Source organism: Plecotus auritus (assembly GCF_963455305.1).
Source record: "Plecotus auritus genome assembly, chromosome: 1".
Taxonomy (NCBI): Eukaryota; Metazoa; Chordata; class Mammalia; order Chiroptera; family Vespertilionidae; genus Plecotus; species Plecotus auritus.
In genome coordinates, this window is record NC_137770.1 from 7083740 (window position 1) to 7110724 (window position 26985).

At 41.6% G+C, this 26985-nt stretch overlaps 1 protein-coding gene across 2 annotated transcripts in view; it reads left to right on the forward strand.

Moving 5' to 3' along the window:
- The window catches only part of VRK1 (VRK serine/threonine kinase 1), a 59492-nt gene that overhangs the window by 26777 nt on the left and 5730 nt on the right, over positions 1–26985 (forward strand). For both annotated transcript variants that reach the window (XM_080658846.1, XM_080658847.1), the window contains 9 exons: positions 596–651; positions 9290–9359; positions 10413–10500; positions 14521–14629; positions 14744–14836; positions 16769–16901; positions 17622–17742; positions 18275–18333; positions 20598–20776. In XM_080658846.1, coding sequence (XP_080514972.1) covers positions 596–651; positions 9290–9359; positions 10413–10500; positions 14521–14629; positions 14744–14836; positions 16769–16901; positions 17622–17742; positions 18275–18333; positions 20598–20776 — 908 coding nt within the window. The remainder of the gene's footprint in view (positions 1–595; positions 652–9289; positions 9360–10412; positions 10501–14520; positions 14630–14743; positions 14837–16768; positions 16902–17621; positions 17743–18274; positions 18334–20597; positions 20777–26985) is intronic.

A 26985-nucleotide genomic window follows, 5' to 3' on the forward strand; every position in this document is an offset into this window, starting at 1 on the left:
GGTAGGGAAGGAGGGAAGTGGCGGGGGGGGGGGGGGCGGAGAGAGAGAGAGAGAGAGAGAGAAAGAAACATTGATGTAAGAGAGATACATCGATTGGTTGCCTCCTACATACGCCCCAACCCGGGATGGGGATTGAACCTGCAGCCCAGGTATGTGCCTTTGACCAGGAATTGAACATGCATCCTACCCTTTGGTGCACAGGCTGACACTCGAACCACTTGCTTTATTAAATGTAAGAAATTGCATCGGTTATTATCTTGGGAATTCTTAACATATGTTAGCATATCTAAGACCATGCATACTTTCAAATTAAAAGTTTAACTTAGAGTTTTTCATACTTAACAGATGATCATATTGAAGATATCAGCCATTATAAGATATATTCCAATTTCAGAGATGTTAAAACATTAAAAAAATAGTCTTAAAGTTGATGATGTACACTGTATGGATATGCTGAAACACTGTGTATTTGGGAACTGAAATTTATTCTATCAAGGAATTATAATACAGACCTAAGTGTTAATAAAAAGTAATAGGCTCTGTGTCACAATGCCGCTGCTTGTTCTGATATTACATATGTCACTTTTTCAAACAGCTGATAAGAATTCTTCAAAATCGGTGGGCAGTGATGCACCCTATGTTGTAAAAGTGGTAAGAAAATATTTTTTCTTTTTTGTTGATTTAGTGTAGGACTGTGTTTATTTTGCAAAACATCCTCTTTGATAACTAGAATTAATTAAACCATAAGGTATTACATTTTTAATAATATTAATAAATATTTAATGAGATATAAAAGTAGTTTTATAGTTTTAAATAATTGGAATTCAAAAAGTCCGTCTCCTGTCTTAAATTAGAGTGGCACTAGTATTTGGGGGAAAATGAGTGAAAGCATAGAGGCATGCAGATGTAGACTGAAAATATTCCGCTCATTTTTTTAATTTCAGCTATATTTACAGGAGATGAGATGCTTTTTTATACTTATGTCCTATAAGACGATACTACCTTAATGCAATTTAATTGTATTTTATCTTGCATTTGCTTCTGAAGTACTTGGTCAATTACTTCTGTGTAGTTTTCTTCCCTTCCCCTTCTATTTTAGTAAATTAAACTATTTATTTAATTGTGATCATTTTGAACCTTCTTTTGGCTATGAGAACATTGAAAGTATTTTGTAACTAGAGGCCTGATGCATGAAATTCATGCAAGGATAGGCCTTCCTTCCCCTGACTGCCGGCTTTGCAGCCCCAGCCCCTGCCCGCACCTGCCTTGGCCTGGCGCTGCCTATGTCTGCTGCCACTCCCCCCCCCCCCCCCCCGGTTCCCCGGTTCTGTGGAGCCCCCCAATCGATTGCCCTGTAGAGGGTGGCCTGGGCCTCCCTCTTTGGGGCAATTGTGGCACCCCCCCCCTATGGATTACCCCACTGGCTGGTGGCCTAGCCTCCCTCTGTGGGGCCATCATAGAGCAATGGTTGTGCCCCCTGACCAATCGCATTGCACCTGCCTTGGCTGGCCTGGCGCCAGGGCGTGTCATAGTGTGGTCGTCCGGACGGTTGTTCTGCTGTTCGGCCGTTTGGTTTATTTGCATATTACGCTTTTATTATATAGATTAGGGGCCCAGTGAACGAATTCGTGCACCTTGAAAGGAACTGTGGTCCACGAGGCTGCAGTGGGCACAGCGGTGGGTCTTGGCCCATCCTCCGTGCCCCTGCCTGGCCCCTCCTGCTATGGTCCCCAGTCCCTTGTCTGCTGGCAGCCCTGGTCCCGCCGCCACCACTCCCACACACTGATGGCGCCAGTCCCACTTGCACTCTCTAACAGTTCAGAGTGATTGGGACCTGTACCAGCAGTGAGTGTGAGCGGGGCCGGCACTGTCAGCGGGTGCGAGTGGTGGCTGCTGCCCTGATCGCCCCTCAGGAGCAGGGGGACATGGAGAAGCCCTCAGGGGCGATTGGGGCTGGCAGCCGCACTTGCACCTGCTGATGGTGCCGAGCAATCAGGATGGGCACAGGCAGCGGGTGTGAGCGGCGGCTCCGGTGCCAGCAGCAGGTGCGAGCTCTGGGCGGACTGCAGTGCGTGGCAGCAAAGAATTTTCAGTAATCACCAGACGCTCGCCCTGATGACAAAAACCAGTGCCCCACTTTGGTCTGGCGCCCCCGCTCACCTGCTCCACCATCCCGCTGCAGTTGATGACCACCATGTCCTGTGTGTGCCCCCTGGTGGTCAGCACACGTCGTAGTGACTGGTTGTTTGGTTGTTCTGCCGTTCGGTCTATTTGCATATTAGGGTTTTATAATATAGAGAGTAAAGGTTGATAACCTTCTGTCTGACATAAGCATACTTGAGTAGCCAGGCCAATTTATATACTGGTGCACTAAAAGACATTTTAACTGCTCTTTATTTGTTACCAATATATTATGCTTTTATTTTTTCTTACTGACATTTGTAACTCCCTTCTCTCAGAGTTCTTTCAGACATTATAGGACATGTTTTTGTTACATAGAGGAGATAACAGTATCTGTTATTTGAGCAGCTTACCACATATGTCTCCCATCCCTCCTTTTTTTTTTTTTTTTGCTAAAGGCTACAGAATTCTAGAATTAGAATTACCCCATGTTTTTTGCTTGTTTGTTTGTTTTGGTTTGTTTTACTTTACTCTCTTTTCAGAAGGAATATATATGATTCCTTATGAATGAACTATTTTGGATCTGAATTGTTTTAGTGATGGTTTTGAACGTATTTTAATTCAGGTATAGTTTTTACAAGAAAATACGTAGATATTAAATGAACAATTTAAATACTGTTGACAAGTATATATACCTTTGTAATTCCCACCCCTATTAAAATATAGAGTATTTTCATCACCCCCAAAAGATTCCTTGTTTCTTTTTCTGGTTGAACCCCTTCTTCCTGCATCTTTGGAGTTTTTTCCACTGTGGATTAGTTGTTCCTCTTCTAGAACATCATATAAATGGTAGTGTGCGGTGTGTACTGTCTTGTCTCTGACTTAGCACAGGTTTCACAGGTTCATCCATGTTGTTGGTGTATCAGTTGCTTGTTCAGTCTCACTGCTCAGTAGTATTGTATCGTATAGACATAGTTTGCGTTTCCTGTTGGTAGAGGTTGGGATTGTTTCCAGTGTTTGTCTGTTACGAGTAAATGTCTATAAATGTTCTTGTGCAGATGTTTTTATGGATGTAGGTTTTTACCTACGTGTGGATTTGCTGGTTCATAGGGAAGGTGCATATTTAAATTTACAAGAAAGTGCCAGGTTTTCAGAGTGGTTGTGTCCCTTTACACAATCACAGTCATATGTGTGAGTTGTGGGCGCCCCACGTCCTTTCCACACTTAGAGCCCTCGGGTTGGTTGGTTGGTTGGTTATTTAGCCATGATGTTGGGAGTGTAGTAGTGTCTCATTTTCAGTTTGAGCACTTTTTTTTCTGGTGACTGATTTTGAGCACTTTTTCATTGTGCATATTGCATATTAGCCAATCATACATTTTCCTTTTGACACCCCTTTTGACACTTCTCCATCCCCACTTTATTTTTTAATAACAAGGTTTTTTTGCTTTTTTAAATTGAGTAGTAAGAGAGGTGTCTGGATACAAGTCCTTTGTCAGGTGTATGTGTGGTAATTATATTGATTGATAGTGTTGAACTAACTTTGTATTTTTAACATCCACTCCACTTGGTTATGGTGTATCGTGCTTTCTAACAATGCTGGAATTGACTGCTAATAGTTTGTGAAAGACTTTCACATCTTTGTTCATGAGGGATACTGGCCTTTAGTTTTTCCCTGATATTTCTAAATTAAAGAACTTCCTAATCTTGTATGGCTTTGGTGTCAGGGTTGCTGGAACAGTGACTTTGGTTTCCCCACTTTCCCCGCTGTGTCTTCAGTCTCTGCCTTTTCCTCCTGGTGCCTCTTGGAGAAAGCTGGGCGGTCGTGGCTCACTTTGCTTTCTAGCTGTTGCAGTCACTGTCTGGACTGCCTGTTCTGTCTTAGGTATGAAAAGAGTCGTTTCCTATATTTGTCTAATTTTGATGTTTGCTTACAGTGGAGGGCTAATTGGATCCAGCTACTTCGTCATGTTTGTAAGTGCAAGTGAAGTCGGTCACTTTCATGTGTGTCCTTGGTATGTCTCCCCCACCATTCACTTTTCTTCACGCCTTTTCATTTTTGGTTTTTCTTCTTTCTCACTTGCAGAATAATTCCTTTTGAAATTATCGGTTTGCTGCTGTATCAGTGGAACGAAAGTTCTTACTGTTAAACTGGGTCATTTGCATGGAATTGCAGAACATTGACTGCGTTTGTCTTTGGTACAACTAATTAAAACATGGAAATCTAGGGGTCAGGTGGGTTTCTTCTTAGGATCTTTAAAAAGCTTCCATTGTGAGAAGAAAGCAGGGTGAAAACATGGTTGCCCCGACGGCTTTGCAGTTGGCCAATCTACACAGTCATCTCCGGCTCTTGGTAGGGAGGTGTGAAGCGCCATCACTTACGGGGGGCGAGGGGAGTCGTGTCTTCCTTCTCTAGTACCCGGGCTTCCTTACATTGCGTTTTATTTTAGAATTACGATACTCTTCTTTATTATGGGCGATTCTAAGTGTTTTAGTTGAGGTTCACTGTAACTTCACTTTTACTACTTTTTTTACCTAGAGTTAAGAAAAATGTGTAGTACCAAGTATTTCCTAACTGCTTAAGGTAGCAAACTACCTTACATTTCTAACAAATAACCATTTGTTATTAAACCTGATTCCGTGCTTTGCCTCTCCAGTCTCCTAATGTAGTTCTATTTCCTTTTTCCTATATTACTCTTCTTTGTAATTAGGAGAGTGATAAATATTTCTCCTTTGCAGTTAATATTTCAGCAACATTTTCAGTGTTGTAGTTTGACTGTGATCCAGAAAGAATGCCATAAACAAAATAAAATTACTGACTTTCTTTTTCTTCTCCAAGGGAGAGTTTAGTAACTGCTGTTTGCTTCTTTGTTCCCTGATAACTATCTTTTCTGAACTCCTTTAAACTCCTATACCACTCATTCTATTTCCATTTATTTTACAATTTCACATGCTAATCTTTTTCATGCCACTAATTGTTTTTAGTTCTCCCTAACTAGATTTTCAGTTATTTCATGGGTAGGGCCTTGTTTTCAACTTCGTTTTCTCTAAACTGCCCTTAAATGCCTATTTAATATCCTTTTGAAAACATTTTAGCCATGATTCTCACCACCTCTTAATGTCTTCATGCCACCCACTTCCGTTTCCTGTCTGTGCCTTTAGAATAGGCTCATTTATAATTTGCCTTTATGTGTTGACATGCTATGTCAGAACTCTTTCCATCACTATTCTGTAACTCTTTTGTTCTCAGAACTTTATAATATTAAAAGTTCAAATGGTTAATCAAATATAAGCATATAAGATGAGTATCAGATCTTTTCAGTATTAAAATCTGAACTACTTATGAACATTTACCATATAAAACATTAAGGGCTATTAAAAATCATGTTTTCAAAGAATAAATACTACTCTTTGGGGGAAATTTTATGATTAATCTATAATAATAAAAGCATAATATGCTAATTAGACTGGACAGCCCAACGACCTTCTGGACGAAGCTGCGGTGGTGGGGGCCGAGGCAGGCAGGCAAGCAGTTAGGGGCGATGAGGCAGGCAGGTGAGCGGTTAGGGGTGATGAGGCAGGCAGGCAGGCAAGCAGTTAGGGGCCAGCAGTCCCGGATTGCGAGAGGGTGCAGGCTGGGCTGAGGGACCCCACCCCTGTGCATGAATTTTGTGCACTGGGCCTCTAGTTACTAAATAAAAGGCAAGATACAAAATTATAGTACAGAAGAAGTTTTATAAAATAGCTATGTATGTGAAGAAAACATCAAAACATTTTCAGATTTTCTAAAATTTTATTTTTAGAGAAAAAAAAGGGAGGTAAAATAATCAAAGGTAAATTGCTCTTTAATGGGACATTAGACTTAAAAGCATATCAGACCGTGGCTCTCAGCTCCACTTGTACAGTGCCATCTGAATCTCTGGATGCAGGGCCTGGTGAGTAACGCTCCCAGAGGAGGCTTTTGTGCATCAGGGTTGAGAACCAGTGGTAGAGTCTGGTGCACAAAGCACCCAATTATGTCCAGTGGAACCATGTGTGCATGCTCATGTTTATCTTTGTTTGGGAATCCTTTTTCTTTAATCCTCACCCAAGGACTTGCTTAGAGGGAGGGAGGGAAAGAGGAAGGGAGGAAGGGGAGGAAGGAAGTGGGGAGAGAGAGAGACATAGACATCAATTGTTTGCCTTCTGTATGTGCCCTGACCAGGGATCGAAGTGGCCACCTTTTGATGCACAGGACAGTGCTCAACCAACTGAGCCGCTGTGGCTGGGCGGGAATCCCTTCATTCAGTGGGGGCATGCAGGTACCCTGTGCTTCTGGGAGGGCTGCCACCTTCACGTGGGAGACTTGTCCAAAATTTGATTGCTGCCAACGTGCACACCTGCTCTATGAAAGAGCTCTAAAGAGATAACCCACAAACTGTTTACAGTTAACTTTGAAATGAAGTTAAGAAATACATGTTCAAGATAGATGTTTAGGTAAATGCTAAATCGATTCTTTCTTCCACCAAATGAGCGTGTCTGGTTCAGAGCCTTAATCCTGTTGACCTATGGGAGCCGCCGTGGGTCATGGTGCTGGGTCAGAGGTGGCAAACTTGTATTTCCACTGAAGATAAGGGAGAGGCACTCTCTTTTTATTTCAGGAAAGTAAATGGTAAAATTGATAATAAGTTGGATAACCAAGGGGGAAAATTCTCTCTTGTGATTTCTTGTGAACAGATTTAATAATAATTAGTTCTTTCAGTTATACTTCCCTTTGCGAGAGAGGACTGGTGGTGAGGGTCAGGCTTTTGGGCCTTGGGTCCTAAAAGTTCTTTATGTTATGGTCACTTCCCAGTATGAACTGATAGAAGCCTGCGTTTTGAAGTTCATGGAAATAATTTTGTAGACTGATGTTTAAGTTCCTCACTGATGTTATGAGGAGTGACCTGAATTTCCAATTCATATATCAGAATTTTTTGGTGGGAAGGAGAAATTTCATGTAGCTTCATTTTTAAATGGCAGCCAGTTGCTTTTAGATGGTGCCATTGAAATATATCACATTTTAATTTTTTTCTGTTGTCATCTTCATTTTGACACTTAAAAGTCTTTAAAGAAACGTTTAGTGATATTCTAGTTAAAATGTCAGCCCTGATTTTTTCCCTGAATCTTGGCTATTATAGAGTTGGCAAAGTATTTTAGATTTGAAATATGTTAATAAAATTTTAGTTGTGAGTTAGGTGGTTTCTTCAACAGCAACAGCAAGCTTTGGCTAGAGTGCAGTGCAAGAAAGTAGCTCCTTTATGATGTTTTGGAATCTTGCTGGGTTAGAAAAGTGGACTGAGCTCAGAGAGCCTTCGTGGTAGTGAGGCCTTTGTTATAATAGCCTGACTTCATAGGCGGATTCTCGTTATTAGAAGTTTAATAAGTTATTGCCTGAAGGAAAGCCTGAAATTAAAGTTATTATGACACAGGTTGAAATTGAATGAATTAGAATTTTATACTGATGAATAATAAGCTGAGATTTGTCTTAGGAAAACCCCTTTCAAACCTGAATTATATTAATGAGCTATTCTAAAAGTTCGCCTTTGGAGAGTAACTTTACCAAAATGCTTCCCCTTGAATTTCCATTTCTTCGTTTCCTGCACTGAGTCTCTTACTCCTGCTGAAGGCCTGTGTTCAGCCATGAGCTCTAAACATGCGTGTGTCTGTCCAGCTTCCTTTGCTGCTAGGAAATGAGCCACAGGTTCCGGTGACACCTGAGGTACTGAGATGAATGTGGCGTTCACCCGGGTATATGGTTAGATGCAGCTCCTTAGAGGTGATGGCGTTCTCCTCAGGCTGGGCTGAGAAAGTGTCCTGACCAGTAACACCCAGGCCAGCTTCTCTGCCGGTCCTGATCCCAGTGTCCGGTGTGCCACCTATTTGCTGCTGACGGCTCAGTCTTAGCTAGGTCCTGCCTGACTGCAGATTGGCTTAGCGGTTTTTCTGTAAGCACTTTCACTTGGATTCCTGTTTTTCTGAATTACAGGAAATCTGCGATACTAGAACTGTGCGTCTAGAGTGGTTTTATTTATTTATTATTTTTTAAAATCCTCACCTGAGGCTATTTTTTTCTCCATTGACTTCTAGAGAAAGTGGAAGGGAGGGAGGAGTGGGAGAGAAAGAGAGAGAAACATCGACTGGTTACCTCCAGCACATGCTCCTACTGGGGCTGGGGAACCTGCAACCAAGGTACATGCCCTTGACCGGGAATCGAACCCGAGACCCTCTGAGGGCCAACACTCTAACCACTGAGGCAAACCAGCCAGGGCCAACTTTTTTTTTTTTTTTTTTTTTTTTATATCCTTGAGGATATGTTTTTATTGATTTTAGAGAGGGGAAGAGAGAGGGGGGGTGGGGAGGGAGAGAGGGAGAGAAAGAGAGAGGGAAAATCACCAATGTGAGAGAGAAACATTGACCAGTTGCCTCCTGTGTGCACCACCACCAGGGATCAAACCGCACCTGACCAGGAACTGAACTCTAAACCTTCCGGTGCAGGGGAGGACGCTCCAACCACTGAGCCACCCGGCCAGAGCTCCTCCTGGCTTCCCATTGTCCCGTGGGGAGTAAATGGCAGGGCCCTTTGGTTTGCTGCGTGGGAATCAGTGTCCGAAAGGAGAGGCTGCAGTTAAACGGCCGGTACTTGTTCTCTACAGTTTCAGAGTATTCTTCATGGGAAGGCCGGCTCTGTCAGTCCTGATAAACTACGTGTAATTGTCCGGAGAAACACCAAAGGAATGGGATTTTTGCCACTGATTGGTTTAAGTCCGTTGTTGACATTGTATTGAATCTCAGAAATACGTTGTAGCCTCTCGGTGAAACAATTCACATGGTTGCTCATCTTTCCTTAAAAGAAAGCTAAATAAGATAAAAATAAATGTAAAGATTTTTCTGAAACTTTTGCAAAGACTGAGCCATATGTCTAATTTTGTATAATTTATCACTTAAAGAATTGGAACTGGAGAGAAATATAGACTTCTGAGAATATTTGAAACATTTCTAAAGAGTTTGAATTAATCTTAAATATAGTTATAAACTTAAGTATCAAAACTACATTGTTTGATAAGAAAAATTGATAGTCTGTTTTGAAAGTTTGCTGAAAATAACAGTAATTTTGACAACTGCTGGGACTAACTGCTGCCTGTGTTTCAAGGAACCCAGTGCCAATGGACCTCTTTTTACTGAATTAAAGTTCTACCAGCGAGCCGCCAAACCAGAGCAAAGTAAGAAGCACCGTGCCTGCGTTTGCACCTTACCTGACCTCCGCTTGTTCCGTTTTGCTTAAGCTAAGACTGGGGCATTGCACCTCATGTATGGTTCTTTGTTACTTTATACGTATGTTCTGCTTACATGAGGTTTGTATGAAAGGATTCTGATCTCTTAATGAGTTTATTGTAAGATTTTACCTGTACTGATACATAGACTAAAGTTAGTAATGATGTATCATTTAGAAAATGTTAAACATTGAGAAGAAACCCTAATCCATGAGTATGGCTCAAGGATCTCTGAATCTTTATGGATATATATATATATATATATACACACACACACACACACACACACACACACACACACACACACATATATATATATATTTATATTTATTTATTTATTTATTTATTTTAATTCTGGAGAACATAACCAGGGGTGGGGTTGGGGTGTCATAATTGATAAAACAGAGTAGATTATTGAGGTAAGGAGCAGGGCCTCTTCTAGCTCCTCTAGACCCTTCCCTCTCTTCCTTCCTCTGTCCTCCCTCCCTCCTTTCTCTTCTCCTTCCCTCCCCTCTCATCCCACCCCCTCCGCTCCACCTGAGACCCCAGGCAGCCTCCTGGTAGGATGGAACAGGCCTGGCAATCTCAGGGAAGCCTCCCATCTCTCCCCAGAGCTTTATTTCCTGGTTGAGGGCTTTGAGGATGAGGCATTAAACTTTTAGATTGGGATAAAAAAAGAAGTCTTTTTGTGGAAGCAAGTAAACATTTATATAATTAGGGATATGAATTGCAACCACAGCTCTGTGGTTTGATTTTTTTAAGAATGTCTTCTGCAAATTTTTCATTGTAAAGACAATGTTTAGGGCAGGATAACAAGATATTGTGGGTTAATAAAAATGTTTTGAATTACTTTTTATGTGTGGGTCATAAAATACTGTTTCCTTTATGAATAAATAAAAGTGAAATTTTATTATGCATATAAGTACATTTTTCTCATAATGATTTAAAAGATTATTTATGTCTAACAGAATTGAAATCACAAGCATCTGTTTTGATTTTTAGTTCGGAAATGGATTCATGCCCATAAACTGAAGTACCTGGGTGTTCCTAAGTATTGGGGGTCTGGTCTACATGATAAAAATGGAAAAAGGTAAAAATACACGTTTTGTTTTTCTCTTCTATTTTTTGAGCATTCACTGCGTAGTTGGTTTAGCCAAGAATTACACTCCGAGCACTTAGCGTACCTGCTCGGCCTCCCCCTGGGCTGTGTGGAGTGTGCGTGACAGAGCCAGCAAGGTGGTGCGGCTGCCCTCTGCTTCCCACAGCAGCAGATTGCCAAGCCCTGTTAGAGGCGCACCGCTCGTCCGGGGCCCGTGTACAGCGTGGGCACAGCTGCCTGGAACCCAGATGACAAGTAGGAACAGAGCCACATGTGCCTGGCATCTTTCTGTCTTTAAAAATAAACAAGCCAACAAAAACTTCCTGTCCTTTATGTAAAACGGATCCCTTTTAATTTGGTATTTCATGTTAGATATGTAAGCTGCCCACAGAGAGGCTTGCTTTTTATGAGGTTTGATTCTGGCTGGTGAGAAAAACGAAATGAAACATGTATGAAACAGTGAGAACAGTTAAGTGCTAAATTCTGTGATTCTGACTCTTATGGGCCTTAGGAGTTCAGAGAATGTAGAAAGTATTGTTGGCACAGTAGAGTCGGAGAAGATCTCCAGCAGTTTGATGCATAAACAATACTTCTTAAATATTTGAATGGCACTTCATGGAAGAAGGCTGGAAGCTGAGATTTTAAGAATAGATTTCGTGTGGAAGGGGTTTGAATGTCTTTATCTGCAAATAAAGGAAACGTTGACTCAGCTCTCTTACGTAACTATCAAGGGCCCAGGTTCCTTTTTCTTGCCCTTTTGTCCTTCTCATCCTTGCCCTGCTCCCCGTCACATGGTCTCAGGTGGTGGCCCATTTCTAGGCTTCGTATACAGACAGTGCCCACAGCAGAAATTGGTATTGCTTCTGTGAGCTTCAGTTTCCTGGCCAGGAAACCCCTTGGGAGTCTGGTGGCAGACTTCCTGTCCTGTTTTCTTGGTCAGAGTTTCATCTGGTCCTTCTGAAACCAGTTTCCGGCATGCAAGGCGGTCACTGATTGGCGTGGGGAAGCACTTGGCTGTGTGGGAGGGGATGGAATGCCGAGCCAGACCTGGGCTCGGGTGGAAAAGGTGGAGTGGAGGTCTCCTTGGAGGTTCTGATTCTGGAAACATGCACCTCTTAGGATTTCCCCAAAATATGATAGATTGTATTTTGTTACGTATGGTTTTGCTGGAACAAGAGTATATTTTTATGGAATTTTCTGGAGAAATAGTATAGATTAAGGATTGATTAAGTTAAGATGGGATAATAGTACTTTATGGAGTTACTGTGAAGATGAAATTGAAACGTAATTCGTAAGGGGGTTCTGGCACAGAGTATGTGCTCAATAAATGTTAGTTGAGCCCTAGCTGGTTCGGCTCAGTGGATAGAGTGTCGGCCTTCAGACTGAAGGGTCCCAGGTTCGATTCCAGTCAAGGGCACATGCCCGAGTTGCGGTCTCGATCCCCAGTAGGGGCGTGCAGGAAGCAGCCGATAAATTGTTCTCTCCCATCATTGATGTTTTTATCTCTCTCTCTGAAGTCAGTAAAAATATTTAAAAAAAAATATGTTAGTTGCAATCATCATATCATTTCCCTCCTTCCCTCCCTTTTCCTCTTCTTCTCTCTTTTCCTCTCTCCCTCTTTTCCTTCCTCCCAGTTCTTCTTTTGGTTTGGGAATGGTGCTTTTTCTTAAAGTTGCCCACACTGTCATAGCACATTTTGCCTTATACAGTCTTACTGTGTGATAAGGCAGAGAGCCAGTTAAACAGGGCTTTGTGTGTGGCTCCTGTGAAGTGATCAGGCATGGGGAGGGGGTGGGGTCACGGGCTGGCACTAAGGTAGCTGACAGGAGCTGCAGGAGAGAACTCGCGGCTTGGACTGGAGGGTGCTGTGAAGCACAGGCCTCTGGAACCAGACACGCGGTTTACTGCTTAGAGCGCCGTTTACTGGCAGTTCTCTCGCCTCCCAGCCTCTTCCGTCACGTGAAGTGGCTGCAAGTGTCTCCTAAAATGGAGCATTAATCACCTCTAAGGTATTGATTTGCTTTTTAGGTTGAATCTCTTAAAAACAATCATTTTGGTTCTTATAAAAGTATAGATACAGAAATCCTTTTTGTGTGTGCCAGCACTCTTTAATTTTCCTTGAAACTGATTTGAATTAATATGTATATAGTGCTTAAAACAGTATCAGGATTATGTAAAAAGGTTATCTGTGATCATTATTAAATTATTTATACTGATTTATATTTTCCCATTATTTGCATTGTTTATCCAAGTTTCCAGGAATTAAGCAATTGTGGTTCAGCCCTCTTTCAGACTGTTCGTAGAGGCTGTGTTATTATTATCCATATATTATCCTATATAATAAAAGGCTAATATGCAAATCGACTGAACTGCAGAACGACTGGTCGCTATGACGTGCACTGACCACCAGGGGGAAGACGCTCAATGCAGGAGCTGCCTCCTGGTGGTCAGTGCGCTCCCTCAGGGGGAGCACCGCTCAGCCAGAAGCTGGGCTCATGGCTGGCGAGCACAGTGGCGGTGGCGGGAGCCTCTCCCGCCTCCGCTGCAGCACTAAGGATGTCCGACTGCCAGCTTAGGCCTGAGGGCTCCCGGACTGCGAGAGGGTGCAGGCCAGGCTGAGGGACCACCCCCCCCCCCCCCCCGAGTGCTCGAATTTCGTGCACTGGGCCTCTAGTTTTATAATAATTGTATACATATCACTTATTTTTGTAACATGTGCATGTGTCCTTGGTCATCCCTCAGTCTTTGAAAACGTGTTGTACAAAGGGAATTAGGCAGTCAAATTTACTCTTCCCTCTTTATTATCTCAGAGTTCAAGGCATTGGAAACTCTTACATTTGCCACTGGCTAATTGTATGACTTTGGTCAAATAACTTTACCTCCATAGACATTAGTTACTTATTAACCATGTTCACAAAAGATGATCTCTAATTCTCTTCTAGTACAAAAATGGGTAGAATTCTAAATTTGTTATTTGACTTGTTGTCTTTTTTTGTTGTTGTTAATACTCACCTGAGATATTTTTCCATTGATTTTTAGAAAGAGTGGAAGGGAGGGGGAGAAACTGAGAGAGAGAAACATTGATGTGAGAGAGACACATCTATTGGTTGCCTCCTGCATCCGTGCTGACTGGGGCAGGGGATTGAACCTGCAACCCAGGTACATGCCCTTGACTGGTAATTGAACCTACGACCCCTCTTTCCGAAGGCTGACACTTTAAACCACTGAGCAACACTGGCCAGGGCAAAACCAAAAATCTTCACATTTTTTCAGAATATTTTCTCTTCTTCAAGTCTTGTCTCTTGAGTATGTAATATATAGTTCTTTTGCATGATTTAAACAATCATATTGAATTTATCTATTAAAAAAATTAAAAAATATATGTTTTTATTGATTTCAGAGAGAGGAAAGAAATATCTTTCTGGAGAGAGAGAGAAATATCGATTGGCTGCCTTCTGCGCGTCTCCTACTGGAGATTGAGCTTACAACCTGGGCATGTGCCCTGACCAGGAATCGAACAAGCGACCTCTTGGTGTTTGGGTTGACACTCAACCATTGAGCCACACCGGCCGGGCTGAATTTAGCTATTGATACAGCATCTCTTGACAATCTTGATTTAAATAGAATGGTACTAATATTGCTAAAATGTGCCTTAAAAATTGAGAAAAGCTGTCACAGGAAGGAAGCTGATATCCAGAAACATACATTAACTTTAACTGTCAAAAAACAGTGATTTCTCCCTCAGATGGTTTTGTCCGCACTGTGAATGGGTCTGTTGGATTCTCTGTGGGCGTGATCTTACGTGGCATGTGGCTCCTCTTACTAGATGAGGCGAAGAGGAGGCTCTTGAGAATTACAGTCAGAAGAAACTGTTTCAGATGTTTATCTTTCCTTTTCTTTCTTCTTTCTTCCTAAACGTGGCCTGGAAAAACCACTCTCACAGGAGCACTCACTGCAGAGTCAGTTTTCCAGGGCTCTGTTTGTCCATTGACTTCCCTTGTTTGTCTCCAGTTACAGGTTTATGATCATGGATCGCTTTGGGAGTGACCTTCAGAAAATATACGAAGCAAATGCCAAAAGGTTTTCTCGGAAAACTGTCTTGCAGCTAAGCTTAAGAATTGTATGTGAGCTACATGTTCCTTGTTTTTACCCAGTGAAGCTGTTGTGTTGAAGCTTGGTCCTCTGCTGGCTGGTATTGGGTACTGCATTAACTTCTTCTGTGTGATGCTTTCAGCTGGATATTCTGGAATATATTCACGAGCATGAGTATGTGCACGGAGATATCAAGGCCTCAAATCTTCTTCTGAGCTGCAAGGATCCTGACCAGGTAGTTTTAGAACTTCACCTTCTGTTAAAACCTGTGGTTGGAAAACTAATACGGCTGCTTTGAACTTTCAAACGCATGCAGAAGTTTTACTTTTTGAAGTAGATATGGTAATAATAATATTTTTTCTTGACACTCTTCTTTAGTTAACATTTTACATGGTTGGTGCTGTTTGTTGGCACTTTATCAAGTTGGCTATTTTGCCCTAAATAATATTCAGAAGAAGTGCTTGTGATACAAAATGAATTTCAAATAGCTGTTTGGGGGAGGAAGCTTAAAATTATATAGTGCACCAGTGAATTATGTTTGCCTGTCTGCTTTGTCATGTTTTTATTTCCTTTGTTCAAGAAATCCATCAAATGTAAGTGTTCTGTTGAGAAATTTGGTCTTTAGCATGGTGATTATTCAAGTCAGTTGCTTTACAGAAATATCATAGCTGTCTAAATTTGTATGCCCTTAGTTTTTGAAATTTAAATTTGTATTTTTTTTAGTTTATTCCATTCCCTTTGTAATTTTTACTTTTTAAGGAAAGAAGAAAAGCTAATGTTATTTTACCTTTATTTGAGTTAGTTTAGTTGGAGTCAAGGGATCTATACAATTTTCTTGTAGCTGTTCCTATGATTTTGGTAAGTAAGGTTTAGTTTGACATTTCACTGTTGGGCTACTGTGCTTATTCCATTCTGTATGTCCTCTCTACTAACCTGATCTTGTTTGAGAAAAGATTATTTAAACGTTTTAAATGTGTTCGTGGCAGTAGTCCGTTCTTCATTTTCCTTTTCCTCAAACCTGTCTTTAACTTCTTGCTTATTTTTTCCTTGTAACTTAGGCTCCTCTTTCTTTTTCTATCACTCATGTATTTGCTCCCCCTATCTCCTTTATGGTGGCCATAGAGATCTATGTGCATAGACAGAAGAAAGCTGCTATCCTAAAGCATGGTCGTGCAGAAATCTTAAAGGCAGTCACAGAATTGCCAGCCATCTTATTTTAGCTTAAAAACAAACAGAACAAAGCTAAGACCCCAAACGATAAGGATTCTGTTGATTGAAGTAGACTGGACTTAATGTAATATAATAAATAATAGTACAGCCTGTTTCAGTTTGCGGTTGACTAAAACATGCTGCCTCTGTTTCTAGGGAAGTCTGTTTGCAGCTCTTTAATTCTGTGGGCATATGCTTTGGATGGGATTATTTTTCTAGTATTAGATGTATGTGCTAGATCCATCCCCATATTTTTACTTCACTTCCTCTTGTGACCAGCTGCATACATTTGTGAGACAGTTCCCAGAACCAGGAATGTAATAGAGGCTCTGGCAGAGAGAAAGCCCAGGTTATTAGATTTGTATGCTAATCAGACCCACATGTGCATGTCCACAGATGTGTGTATATGTAACATTAAAATGTAGCTTTAATTTTGAAGACTTGCCTTTAATATATAATATTTAAGTGTAGATAAGAACCCCATCTAAAAGTTTTTTAAATCATAATCTGAAATACTTTTATGAAGTGAATTGATATTTGATTATTTTACAAGTGAAGAAGCAGAGGAATGAAGACAATTAATGGATCATGTATCAACTAAGTTAGCAGGATTATACTAGAGTGTGGCAGTTGTATCTCGACATGTACTGATGGTTTGCTTTGTGCTCAGGTTTTTTTTTCAGACTGTAAGGAGAAGTATGGGGTTTATAATCCTTGCTCAGTTGAAAATTAATGAGAAGTATAACATATTTATCCAGAAAGTAATTGAAGTCAGGTGATACTGTCTGTACTGTAGTTGCATGGTCATCTGACACTTTCCTTTAAGTAAAGAGTCTTTCAGAAGTAAGCCTTTGCTGTTGTTTGCATGCAGGACCTATCTTGTCTGGGTGCTGTGGTATGGTTTTGTAGGAGGGTATGTGCAGTCTCCTGGCTTAAATGTGCGCTTACAAATTTATAGGTGTACCTGGTAGATTATGGCCTTGCTTATCGGTACTGCCCAGACGGAAGTCATAAAGAATACAAGGAAGACCCCAAAAGATGTCATGATGGCACTATTGAATTCACCAGCATCGACGCGCACAATGGCGTGGGTATGTCAGCAGTGGGTGAACAAGAAATACACAGCTAGCATTTCACCTGGATTCCTATACGGTTCCTAGTTCTGCATAAGTAACTAAGTAGTGAAGGTTGAGGAGGCGAAGTGGGACGGGGAGGAAGGGGAGGCGGACGCCTGCAGCAGCCTCTGTGCTCTCTGTCTCAGCAGCGAAGTGGCTCAGTCAGCTGCAGCGAGTGTTTCTTTTCAGCTGCTTGTAACGTAATCAGAATGTTGGTTGTTTTTCCCCCTGAAAGTCTAAGTTTTTCATGCAGCTACAACTTCATAACAGGTAAACTTGTGTTTTGTCACCTGTTAATAAGTTGGTCTCTTTCTTCAGCTGTCATTTCTTTTTTCTGCGCCCACTTCTGTGGGGGAGCTAACCCCCCCAGTTCTCCGGGCCTCTTAATAGCTCATAGCATTTTTAATATCTTAAATATTAAATGTGGCATTATTTTATATTTTATTTCCTAGATTAATAGTCTCGGTTTGGAACTCTGGAGTTTGCCAATTTGGGTTTTTTAAAATAAATTATTAGCCAGGGGGTAAATTATTTCTTTGTACTATCTAATATTCAGTACTTTCTTTAAATGCAGGCAGAATTTTATGAGAAACAAGACTGTGGAGTTGACTGTTTTACCTTATTGCTTATATATAATTGAAATTGCACCTTAAAAATGATTTCAGTGTGCTTCATCTGCTTCTTTTGTGTTCACAGCCCCATCAAGACGTGGCGACCTGGAAATACTCGGTTACTGCATGGTCCAGTGGCTCAGTGGCCACCTGCCTTGGGAGGATAATTTGAAAGATCCTAACTATGTTAGAGATTCCAAAATTAGGTAAAGGAGACTCACATATTATTTTGGGAAGCTCATGATAAGGCAGATATTTTCCAGTCAGAATTTCTTTACTGGAACTGTAGCTTTAACTGATACTAAAATAGAAATAAGAAAGTACTTGTTAATAGTAAGGTTTTTGTTTTTGTTTTTGTTTTAAACTATATTTTTATTGATTTCAGAGAAGAAGGGAGAGGGAGAGAGAGAGGGAGAAACATCACCGATGAGAGAGAATCATTGATCAACTGCCTCCTGCATGCCTCCTTCTGGGGATCGAGCCCACAGCCTGGGCATGTGCCCTTGACCAGAATCAAACCTGGGAGCCTTCAGTCCACAGGCCAGAGCTCTATCCACTGCGCCACACCGGCCCGGGCGGTTTCATGGTTTTTTGTTCAGTGTGTTTTAGAAGAATGTCTATGAGGGTATTTAGGGTGTAGCACAGTGCTGCTTAGTGTGCTATTTACTGTTATTAAATATTAATAACTCTCTATGGCATCAAGCTTAAAACAGTGCCGCATTCTTTAATTTTTAACAGATACAGAGAAAATATCGCAGGTTTGATGGACAAATGTTTTCCTGAGAAAAATAAGCCAGGTAGGAAAAGACTTCTTATGCATTCACATGGGTTTTGTTTTCTGAAAGTCATGATGTCCATTGGATATTCCTTATGTGAGAGTTTAGAGTGAAATCATTGGAATGGGGCCTGCTCCCATCAAAAAAGAAGTGGCTACAGGGATACTTGAGCTTCATTCAGTTACTGCTCTCAGGAGGGGAGCCAAATTTCATTCATTCACGCAGCTGTTTCTTTACTGAGACTTTATTGTGCGCCAGGGGCCCTTCTAAGCACCAAAGAGACCCAGTGAACAAAACATCCATATCCCTGTCCCCATGAAGCTCATGCTCTGTTTGGAAGAGACACACAGTGAAGAAACGTGTGCATTGCGGCGTCATATGGGGTTGGTACAATGGAAAAGAAGAGCACAGCGTAGAACTGGGGAGTGAAGTAGCGAGGAGGGTTGGGTTTGAAATAGGTGGGCAGGGATGGCCTCCCTGACCAGGTGCCATTAGCATTGTAGGGAGGAGCTAGGGAGTGAGCTCTGGAAGTCGGGAAAAGCCTCTTCTTGGGCCATACTGCCTTAGTTCTTGTAGCTTTATCTTAAGTCTTGGTCTCTGGTAGTTTAGGCCGTCCAGCACTGTTCTTTAAACTTGCCCTTGCTATTTTGCTATTCTTGATCTTTAGCATATCTATGTAAATTTAAGAATCACCTTGTCACTTTGACGCACACCCTCCATCCCCAGTTTGCTGGAACTTGAAGTGCAGTTGCATTGACTGTGGACTGATTGGGGGGCATCAGCATTGTTACAACATTGAGGCTGCCAGTCTACCAGTATAGTAAATCCTCCATTCCATTTCGTCTGTTTCTCTCATGTGTGCTTTATACTTTCCCCTGCAACAAATCTTGCCCATCTTTCATTGTGTCTTATGCTTTTGATGCGATGTTATGGGATATATATTTTAAAGTATTTTCCAATTGCTTGTTGCTAGTATACGGAAATAGAATAGATTTTTATATATTTACCTTGCTTCTGTGATCTTGTTATGTTTACCTATTCTAGTATTTTTTTAAATGGATTCCTTAGGCTATTACATACACTGTCATGTTGGTGAATAAACTGTTCTATAGCTGGCATTCAACTCTGTGCCTTTCATTTCTTGCCTTACTGTATTGGCTAAAAGCGGACATGACTATTGTGCTGAACACAAGTGGTGAAAGAGGACGTCCTGGCCATTTTCCTCTCCGAGGGACATTTTCAGTAGTTGACCAAGCTCAGTGATGATGCTTCAGGTTTATAGATCCCCTCGATCAGATTAAGAAGTTGAAAAGAGGGTTTTGTTTTATCTCTTTTTAACTCATGTATGTCAAGTATCTAGGATCTTACCTGCTCTGTAATGGATGCTTAATATGTACTAGTATTTGAGTGAGTGGATGCGTATGCGTGTGCATGTAGCACTGGCAGGAGCCCTTGATTGGTTGGGTGTGGGTGTGGGTGTGGGAAGAAGAGTGCTGGCTTGAGGAGCTGGAGGATGGAGGTCTCAGTCACCCAGACTGGGAAAACTACAGGGGGCAGGTGTAGGGGCAGGTCAGGGGTTTAGGTTTAGATTTGTTGGGATTTGAGATGACAATTACACATCCAGGAGCTACTGTGTGAGGCAGTGTGTGCACCAGTCTGCAGGTCGGGGAAGGGCGAGGCTGGGGCTACGCAGGCATGAGGCAGTGGCCTAGAGGTGGGTTCTCGGTGCTGAGAGGTGATCTCCTAGTAAGGTTTCTCTTTACGGCTGTGGTTCTGCGTCTGTACAGTTAACCTTCTGTCACTCAGAAGGTGATTTTTCTCTCTCATGGGAAAACCAGGCCTTGCTTCTTCAGCCTTTTTTTGGTTTGTTTTATTTCTCATTTACATGAAGAACCCAAATTTTAAAAGTTGGCCATGATATTCATTGTACTTAAGCACATTTTATTTCATAATCTATATTCTGGGTCCCTGTGTGTTTCTGATATCTTTAAAACTATGGCAGTTATTTTTGTGAACGTTTAAATTTTAAGTATATCTTTTTTCTTATTATCTCACAATTTCAAAAATGTTTTTTACATCATACCTCAAAAATATTTTTTATTCTGACGTTTTCTGAGTTCAAAAGCACAATTTTCAATGAAGAAGTAATTGAAAAAAGATGGTTTAACAGAATATCCATTTTAATTCTAATTTTACTGTAACACAAGTTATTTACTTCAAAGTAAGGGATAAATATATTGTATTTGTGATTTTAAAATTACAGAATAATTGTGTTATTTTTTTAGATGAAATTGCTAAATACCTGGAAACAGTGAAATTGCTGGACTATGACGAGAAACCCCTTTATCAGAATTTACAAGACATTCTTTTGCAAGGTCTAAAGTCTATAGGAAGCAAGGATGATGGCAAACTGGAACTTGGGGCTTTGGAGAACGGAGCTCTGAAAGCAAGAACAACAACCAAGGTGAATTCTGGTTTTGACTATCCTTTGACTTCCTGAGATTGTGATTGCAAATTCAGTAGAGTAACCCAGTGAGTAGCTTAGGAAAGAAAATAATAACAGATTTTTGGCAATTAAATATTTATCTCCATTATCTAAGGGCAAGGTAAGCTCTTTATGATAAAGAAGAATATATAGAGGGTTGTAAAAAATGAATATTTATTTATTTACCAGTGGCCCAGTGCACAGATTCGTGCACATTGAAAGGAAATTAATTAGAAGAAATATTTTAATATTGCAGCAAGCTAACCCATGGCTGATTCTGCAAGGAATCGGGCTCCCTCCTCCCTCCTCTCTGGGTCCGGGGTGCAGGTGAACCAGACTCGGGGCCAACAGGGCCCCAGCAGCAAGATAGCCCACAGCCAGTAACCTAACCTACCAGTCAGAGTGTCTGCCCCCTGGTGGTCAGTGCACGTCATAGCTACCGGTCAAATGGTTGAATGGTTGCTTATGCTTTTATATATATAGACTAGAGGTCCAGTGCATGAATTAGTGCATAGGTGGGGTCCCTCAGCCTGGCCGGCAATCGGGGCTGATTGGGGCCATCTCGCCCAGTCCCGATCGGGGCCGATCAGGGCTGGCGGGGGAGGGATGTGGGAGGTTGGTCGGCTGGGGGAGGTTGGCTGTGGGAGCACACTGACCACCAGGGGGCAGCTCCTGCATTGAGCGTCTGCCCCCTGGTGGTTAGTACACATCATAGCGACTGGTTGACAGGTCGGTCGGTCGTAATGGTCACTTAGTCTTTTATATATATAGATTCTGTACAGTAGCAAGTGATTAAATTTTTTCAAGAGATTCTAGCTTGGGATAGTGGTACCTGGCAGAAGGATTTTGGTAGGGGCACTCAGCTCACAGTTGTGTTGTTGTGTTTTTCCCCTCAAGTAAGCCCCTAGGGTTGATCTTGTTTCTCAGTTTTTTCGTATTTGTTGGTGTCAAAGTATTTATTATTTGAAAGTTGGTATTTGAAAAATTACCATTTGAAAGTTCTTGTTTGTTGATATGTTTACCATTTGAATATGATTTTGCTCTTTACCGAATTGCCATTATATAAACTGGTGTATGTGCATATAAGGGGATTACTTTCTAAGAGAAAAATGTTAAATAGTGAACTTTATGGGGAAGTATTATGCAGCCATGTAAATAACTCCTGATATCACTGTAATATTTAGATTTTACAGGTATGCATTAACTTTTTGGTTTATTGATTATTTCTGATAATTGTTGACATTGATTTTCTTTGTAATTTGAAATCATTTAATAAAATGTGTCATCTGCTTTTCTATGGAAAAGGAAAACTACTTTCAGAAGAAAGATAGTTTTTACATCAGTAACCAGTCTTACTCTTGTTAACTCTGAAAGCTCCAGCAGCTTCCTTTGGGAATCGCACATTCCAAACCATTGAGGAAAAGGGTTAAAACAAATTATCTCTTTAAAACGAGAAACAGCAAATTAAAAGATTTTTATAATTCTTCCTAGATTGAAATTTTGAAATTGGATCATGAATTTGACTTTTTGGCAAATAGTAGGTCTCTAATTTCATCGCGGAATCGAAAATTATATATTTCATCTACATAGGCATTTTCCCCTGCAAGTTTTGTGTTAATTGCGTCTGCTCAGTTTTGTGGTCAACAAGTGTGCTCACAGCTACATTCGGCTTTGAAATGAAGGGATGGACTGGAAGCCTGATGGAATTCAGTGAGGCAGTAACTTACAAGTTTGCATACATGGGTAAACACACAGCGTGCATCCTCGTGTGCCGGACAGATTTCTTTACATTATATTTATAGCTCGCTTCTAGAGTGTTTTTCCTAAAATTTAGCTGATTGAGAAGTAAAGATCTCTGCTGCAGTGAGAACTCGTCCAGTGCCTCCCCCTTCTTGGAAAATCGCTGTTTGGACCTGTGAGCTGGAGAAATTTGGTTTCTGCAGGTTGGCTGACTTTACAGCTGAGTAGGTCAGTCTGCTGCAGAGCTAACATCTGTGCCTTCTCCCCTGTGTCCTTGGGCAGTTCAGAAGGCTGGAAAAGTCCTGTCGGATCATGCCCTACATGCCTGAAGCTTCACGTAGGGGGAAGATATGAATACCAAGTTGAACTGTTAGATTTCCTTTATTAGTTTACTGCTTCATTTTATATTTTATTTTATTTTTGTCTTCATGGCTGACCCAGGGCTATTCTTGGTATTAAAAAGAAATTAATAAAAGCTAGGATTAGGTACGATCATGAAGCTGCTTGCTAGCCATGTAACTATGTAGATGAGTTATTAAATGTGTTGGCCCTTTGTCTTTTTTGTTTATAAAAGTGAAAAAATTGGACCAGGCCAGTTTTTTTTAACTTTTCTTTTTCTCCTTTTTTTAAAGCCCTAGAACAGTTTTCCCAAATATACTGTAAACGCCACATGTCTAAAACTGGCAAAAGCAGTGCTGCACTGCCTAAAAAGTTGGGGGCTCCATAGAAGGAAAAGCTTCTCTTTTGAGAAATTAGAATTCCCTTTCTTCTTTAGCAAGGGGCATGCAATCAGGATGGCATTCTTTGCTCTGGTTGCCAGGAAGCTCAGAGCTAAATAGGATTCTCTAATTATAGAAACTATAGTATTAATCTTTATAATTAGCGGATTTTCGCACTCCTCTTTTTGTTATAATTTTTTAAGTTTTTTTTCAGATACATTATTCAGATAGTCCATGTCCAGCTGTAGTTTTGTTTTGGAACTTACTCATTTCTTGAAAATCCATTTTTAGATTTCTAAGGGCCTTGAGGTCATGTGACTTACGCAGTGAAGCTTCAGAACTGAAGTGACTTGACTCTCTTCATTACACACTGCTTCCTGCAATTCAGCTGATTTTGTCTGACAGCATTTACGTTTATAAAAATCTTTGCTCATGCCTTACTTTTTATTTTTAGTCTTTCCAGTCTTATTGAGATATAACTGGCATCCAACACTGTATAAGTTTAAGGGGTACAGCATAAAGCTTTGGCTTAAATATATTGTGAAATGACTACCCCAGTAAGTTTAGGAAAAAAATAAGAAAAAAACATATATGTTCTTTTTATTTCTCAGACTCCAATCTCTTTTGGAAAGGGGCAGGTGTAATAAGTTCAGTACATGTTTCTCTCTCTGTTCCTAGCAGATAGCCTTTATGGTAACACCTGTAAGAATTGATCAACAATGGCATGAAGCAGGGTTTCTGTCCAGTTTTTATCTGACACCATCCATGTCACTGCAGTATTACTGACTTTATTCCCCATGCTGTACTTTGCATCCCTGTGGCTGATTTTAACTGGCAATTTGTACTTAGATACTATTAAACTTGAGGGTTTTTGTTTTTGGGAAAAAAAAAATAGACCATATCCTGTAGACCATTGGTTCTTCCTATCCAAATGGCATCCATTGTCAGGAAAGTTGGGCAGGAGATGCCAGCTGAAGGCAGGTGAATGGAAGTCAGGGCCTAACCTGGTACCACTGCTGAAGACACAGGTGTCTCTCTTGTCGGTCGAATACTGTCTGATTTTCATTCCCGTGTCATTTACCTGCATGGAGATGAAGGAAGCTCCTTTTTATTAAATAAGCTTGAAAATAAGATGAATGCACTGGGTTCTTGGGGAGAATGTATTGGATGGCTCCCTGTATGATGAGCATGTAGAAATCTGCCCTCCTAAACTGCAGAAAGCATTTCCTCCTGTGTGGAAAGCAATATAGTACTGGAATATTCCTCCTTGGTTTTGGTACGGACGAACAAAAGTGTCTGTGTTTATTCCTGCCTAATGCATCACGAATCTGCTGACATGCTAACCTTGGAGTCTTGGCCGGCGTTAATCAGGCCTGCGCGCCGGAGGGAGGAGGCACCTAATGCACTCCATCAGGGCCGTTTGCATATGGAAGCCCTCACAGGGGAGCTGCCCGTGCCAGCTGAGGGTTACCTGCCCACTGCCGTTATTGTGTGTAATTATCGAACCAATCTGTTCCGCCCAGCAGGCCTGGGATGGTAATCATGGAGCGACACTTTGGAAAGGGAGGATGGGAGGCACTGCCCCTTCCCTCATCAGTTGTAGGAAGTCGCAGCCACTCGGGCAGCTCTTTTTGAGTAGGGATCCCTCCTTCCACAGAGCTGCTCAGCGCATGCTGCTTCTGCCGTTTCCTAAGCTCAGTGCAGTCCTTAGGTTTGTATTTGTGAAGCCTTTTCTCCAGGAGCCTGGTATCTCTGAGTCCTACGCTCTCCCAGCCGCCGTCAGCATCGTTTGGAACAGCAGGATTAACTGTAACACGGAGGGAATAGCAGTGCTGGCCGTTGGGAGGGTTCAGATAACGTGGTCTGAGCCGCGTTGGGCTTCCCTGCACAGCTCTCTTCGGAACAGAGCCATGGTTGCCATTAGCAGGAAGAACAATGTGCTGTCAGCAGGTATTACACTCTTATAGCCACACGCACAATGGCCCGAAGCAAGGAAGGTTCTCAGATGAGGTTCAACTTCATGTTAATTGTTAGGAAATATAAATGAGGACATTCTGATGCGATGTGAATCTGTGAAACTTGCAAAGTATCACTTGATTCCCTACATGATACACACTTATTTTAGGCAACCTAGAGAAGCTTTGAGTTTTAATTTGCATTTTAACACATTTAAATTTGAGACTACATGGGATAAAGTTATATGCAAAATGCAAAGTTTTAAATTATTTCTAAGGTCCTTCTATAGTTATACTTACATGTAGAGATGTTAGGTGATTTTAAAACTTTACACAGGAATGAACTAGGTAGAAAATAGTGTAGTGTTGGAAAATAATACTAAGGAATTGAATGAACAGGTGGGAAGCATGGATGGTGACAGAATAGAAGCATTAACTCTCCTAAGTCCCACTCACCTGGACAAATAAGTAGGAAATAGGAAAGGCCTGAGAGAATGGTGGGAAAACCAGCTGTTTCTGAGACTGTAGGAGACTGTGTACTTTTTTTTTTTTTTAAATATTTTTATTGATTTTTTTTTTTAAATATATTTTTTATTGATTTTTTACAGAGAGGAAGGAAGAGGGATAGAGAGTTAGAAACATCGATGAGAGAAACATCGATCAGCTGCCTCCTGCACACCCCCCACCGGGGATGTGCCCGCAACCAAGGCACAAGCCCTTGACCGGAATCGAACCCGGGACCCTTGAGTCCGCAGGCCGACGCTCTATCCACTGAGCCAAACCGGTTTTGGCTATTGATTTTTTACAGAGAGGAAGGGAGAGGTATAGAGAGTCAGAAACATCGATGAGAGAGAAACATCGATCAGCTGCCTCCTGCACATTCCCCACTGGGTATGTGCTCGCAACCAAGGTACATGCCCTTGACCGGAATCGAACCTGGGACCCCTGAGTCTGCAGGCTGACGCTCCATCCACTGAGCCAAACCGGTCAGGGCAGACCTGTGTACTTTTAAGCTCCTTCCTTACAGTAAGGTTTTTGGCCCTTTTAAACTTTTAATAAAAACATTCCAGAAGAAAGTATACCCCCACGGATACACACTGTAAATGGGAGAGTAACTATCATCGGCCTCAGAGCGGGGTGATGCCAAGTTTTTAAAACACTGGGCTTGAAGAGAGTTTCTGTGCCCCAGTCCTGGGGTGAAAATGCGGCTTTCCATAACAAGCTGTGTGAAGCATAAGTTAGAGGCGGGTAACAGCAGACAGACCCTCCTTTCAGGCTAACTGAATAGTTGAAGGCTCTCTAATTGTCTTTGCCCCCCTTCCCTCAGGCCCCCACTACCTTGAAGTTTTGTATAGTAGCCCCCCATCCATATTCCTCTTTCCTCGGTTCACTTACCTGCAGTCAGCCATGGCCTGAGAATATTAACTGGGAAAATTCAGAAATAAACAAGCTTTAACTTGCCCTCCGCTCTGAGTAGCATGAACTATTGCCATCCTGCCCGAAGCGTGAGCCATCCCGTTGGCCAGCATTTCCACCACCCGTTAGTCACCCCGTGGCCCTCTGGGTTATCAGACCAGCTGTCACAGTATCACAGTGCTCGCTCAGGTCACCCTTATTTTACTAATGGCCCCAAAACGCCAGAGTGGTGGTGCCGGCAATTCGGATGTGCCAAGGAGAAGCCGTCAGGTGCTCCCTGTAAGTGGAGAGGGGTGTATCTGTGGGGAAATGTAGCCACTGTGTATAGGATCTGGAACCTATGCCCTCAGAGAAGGGG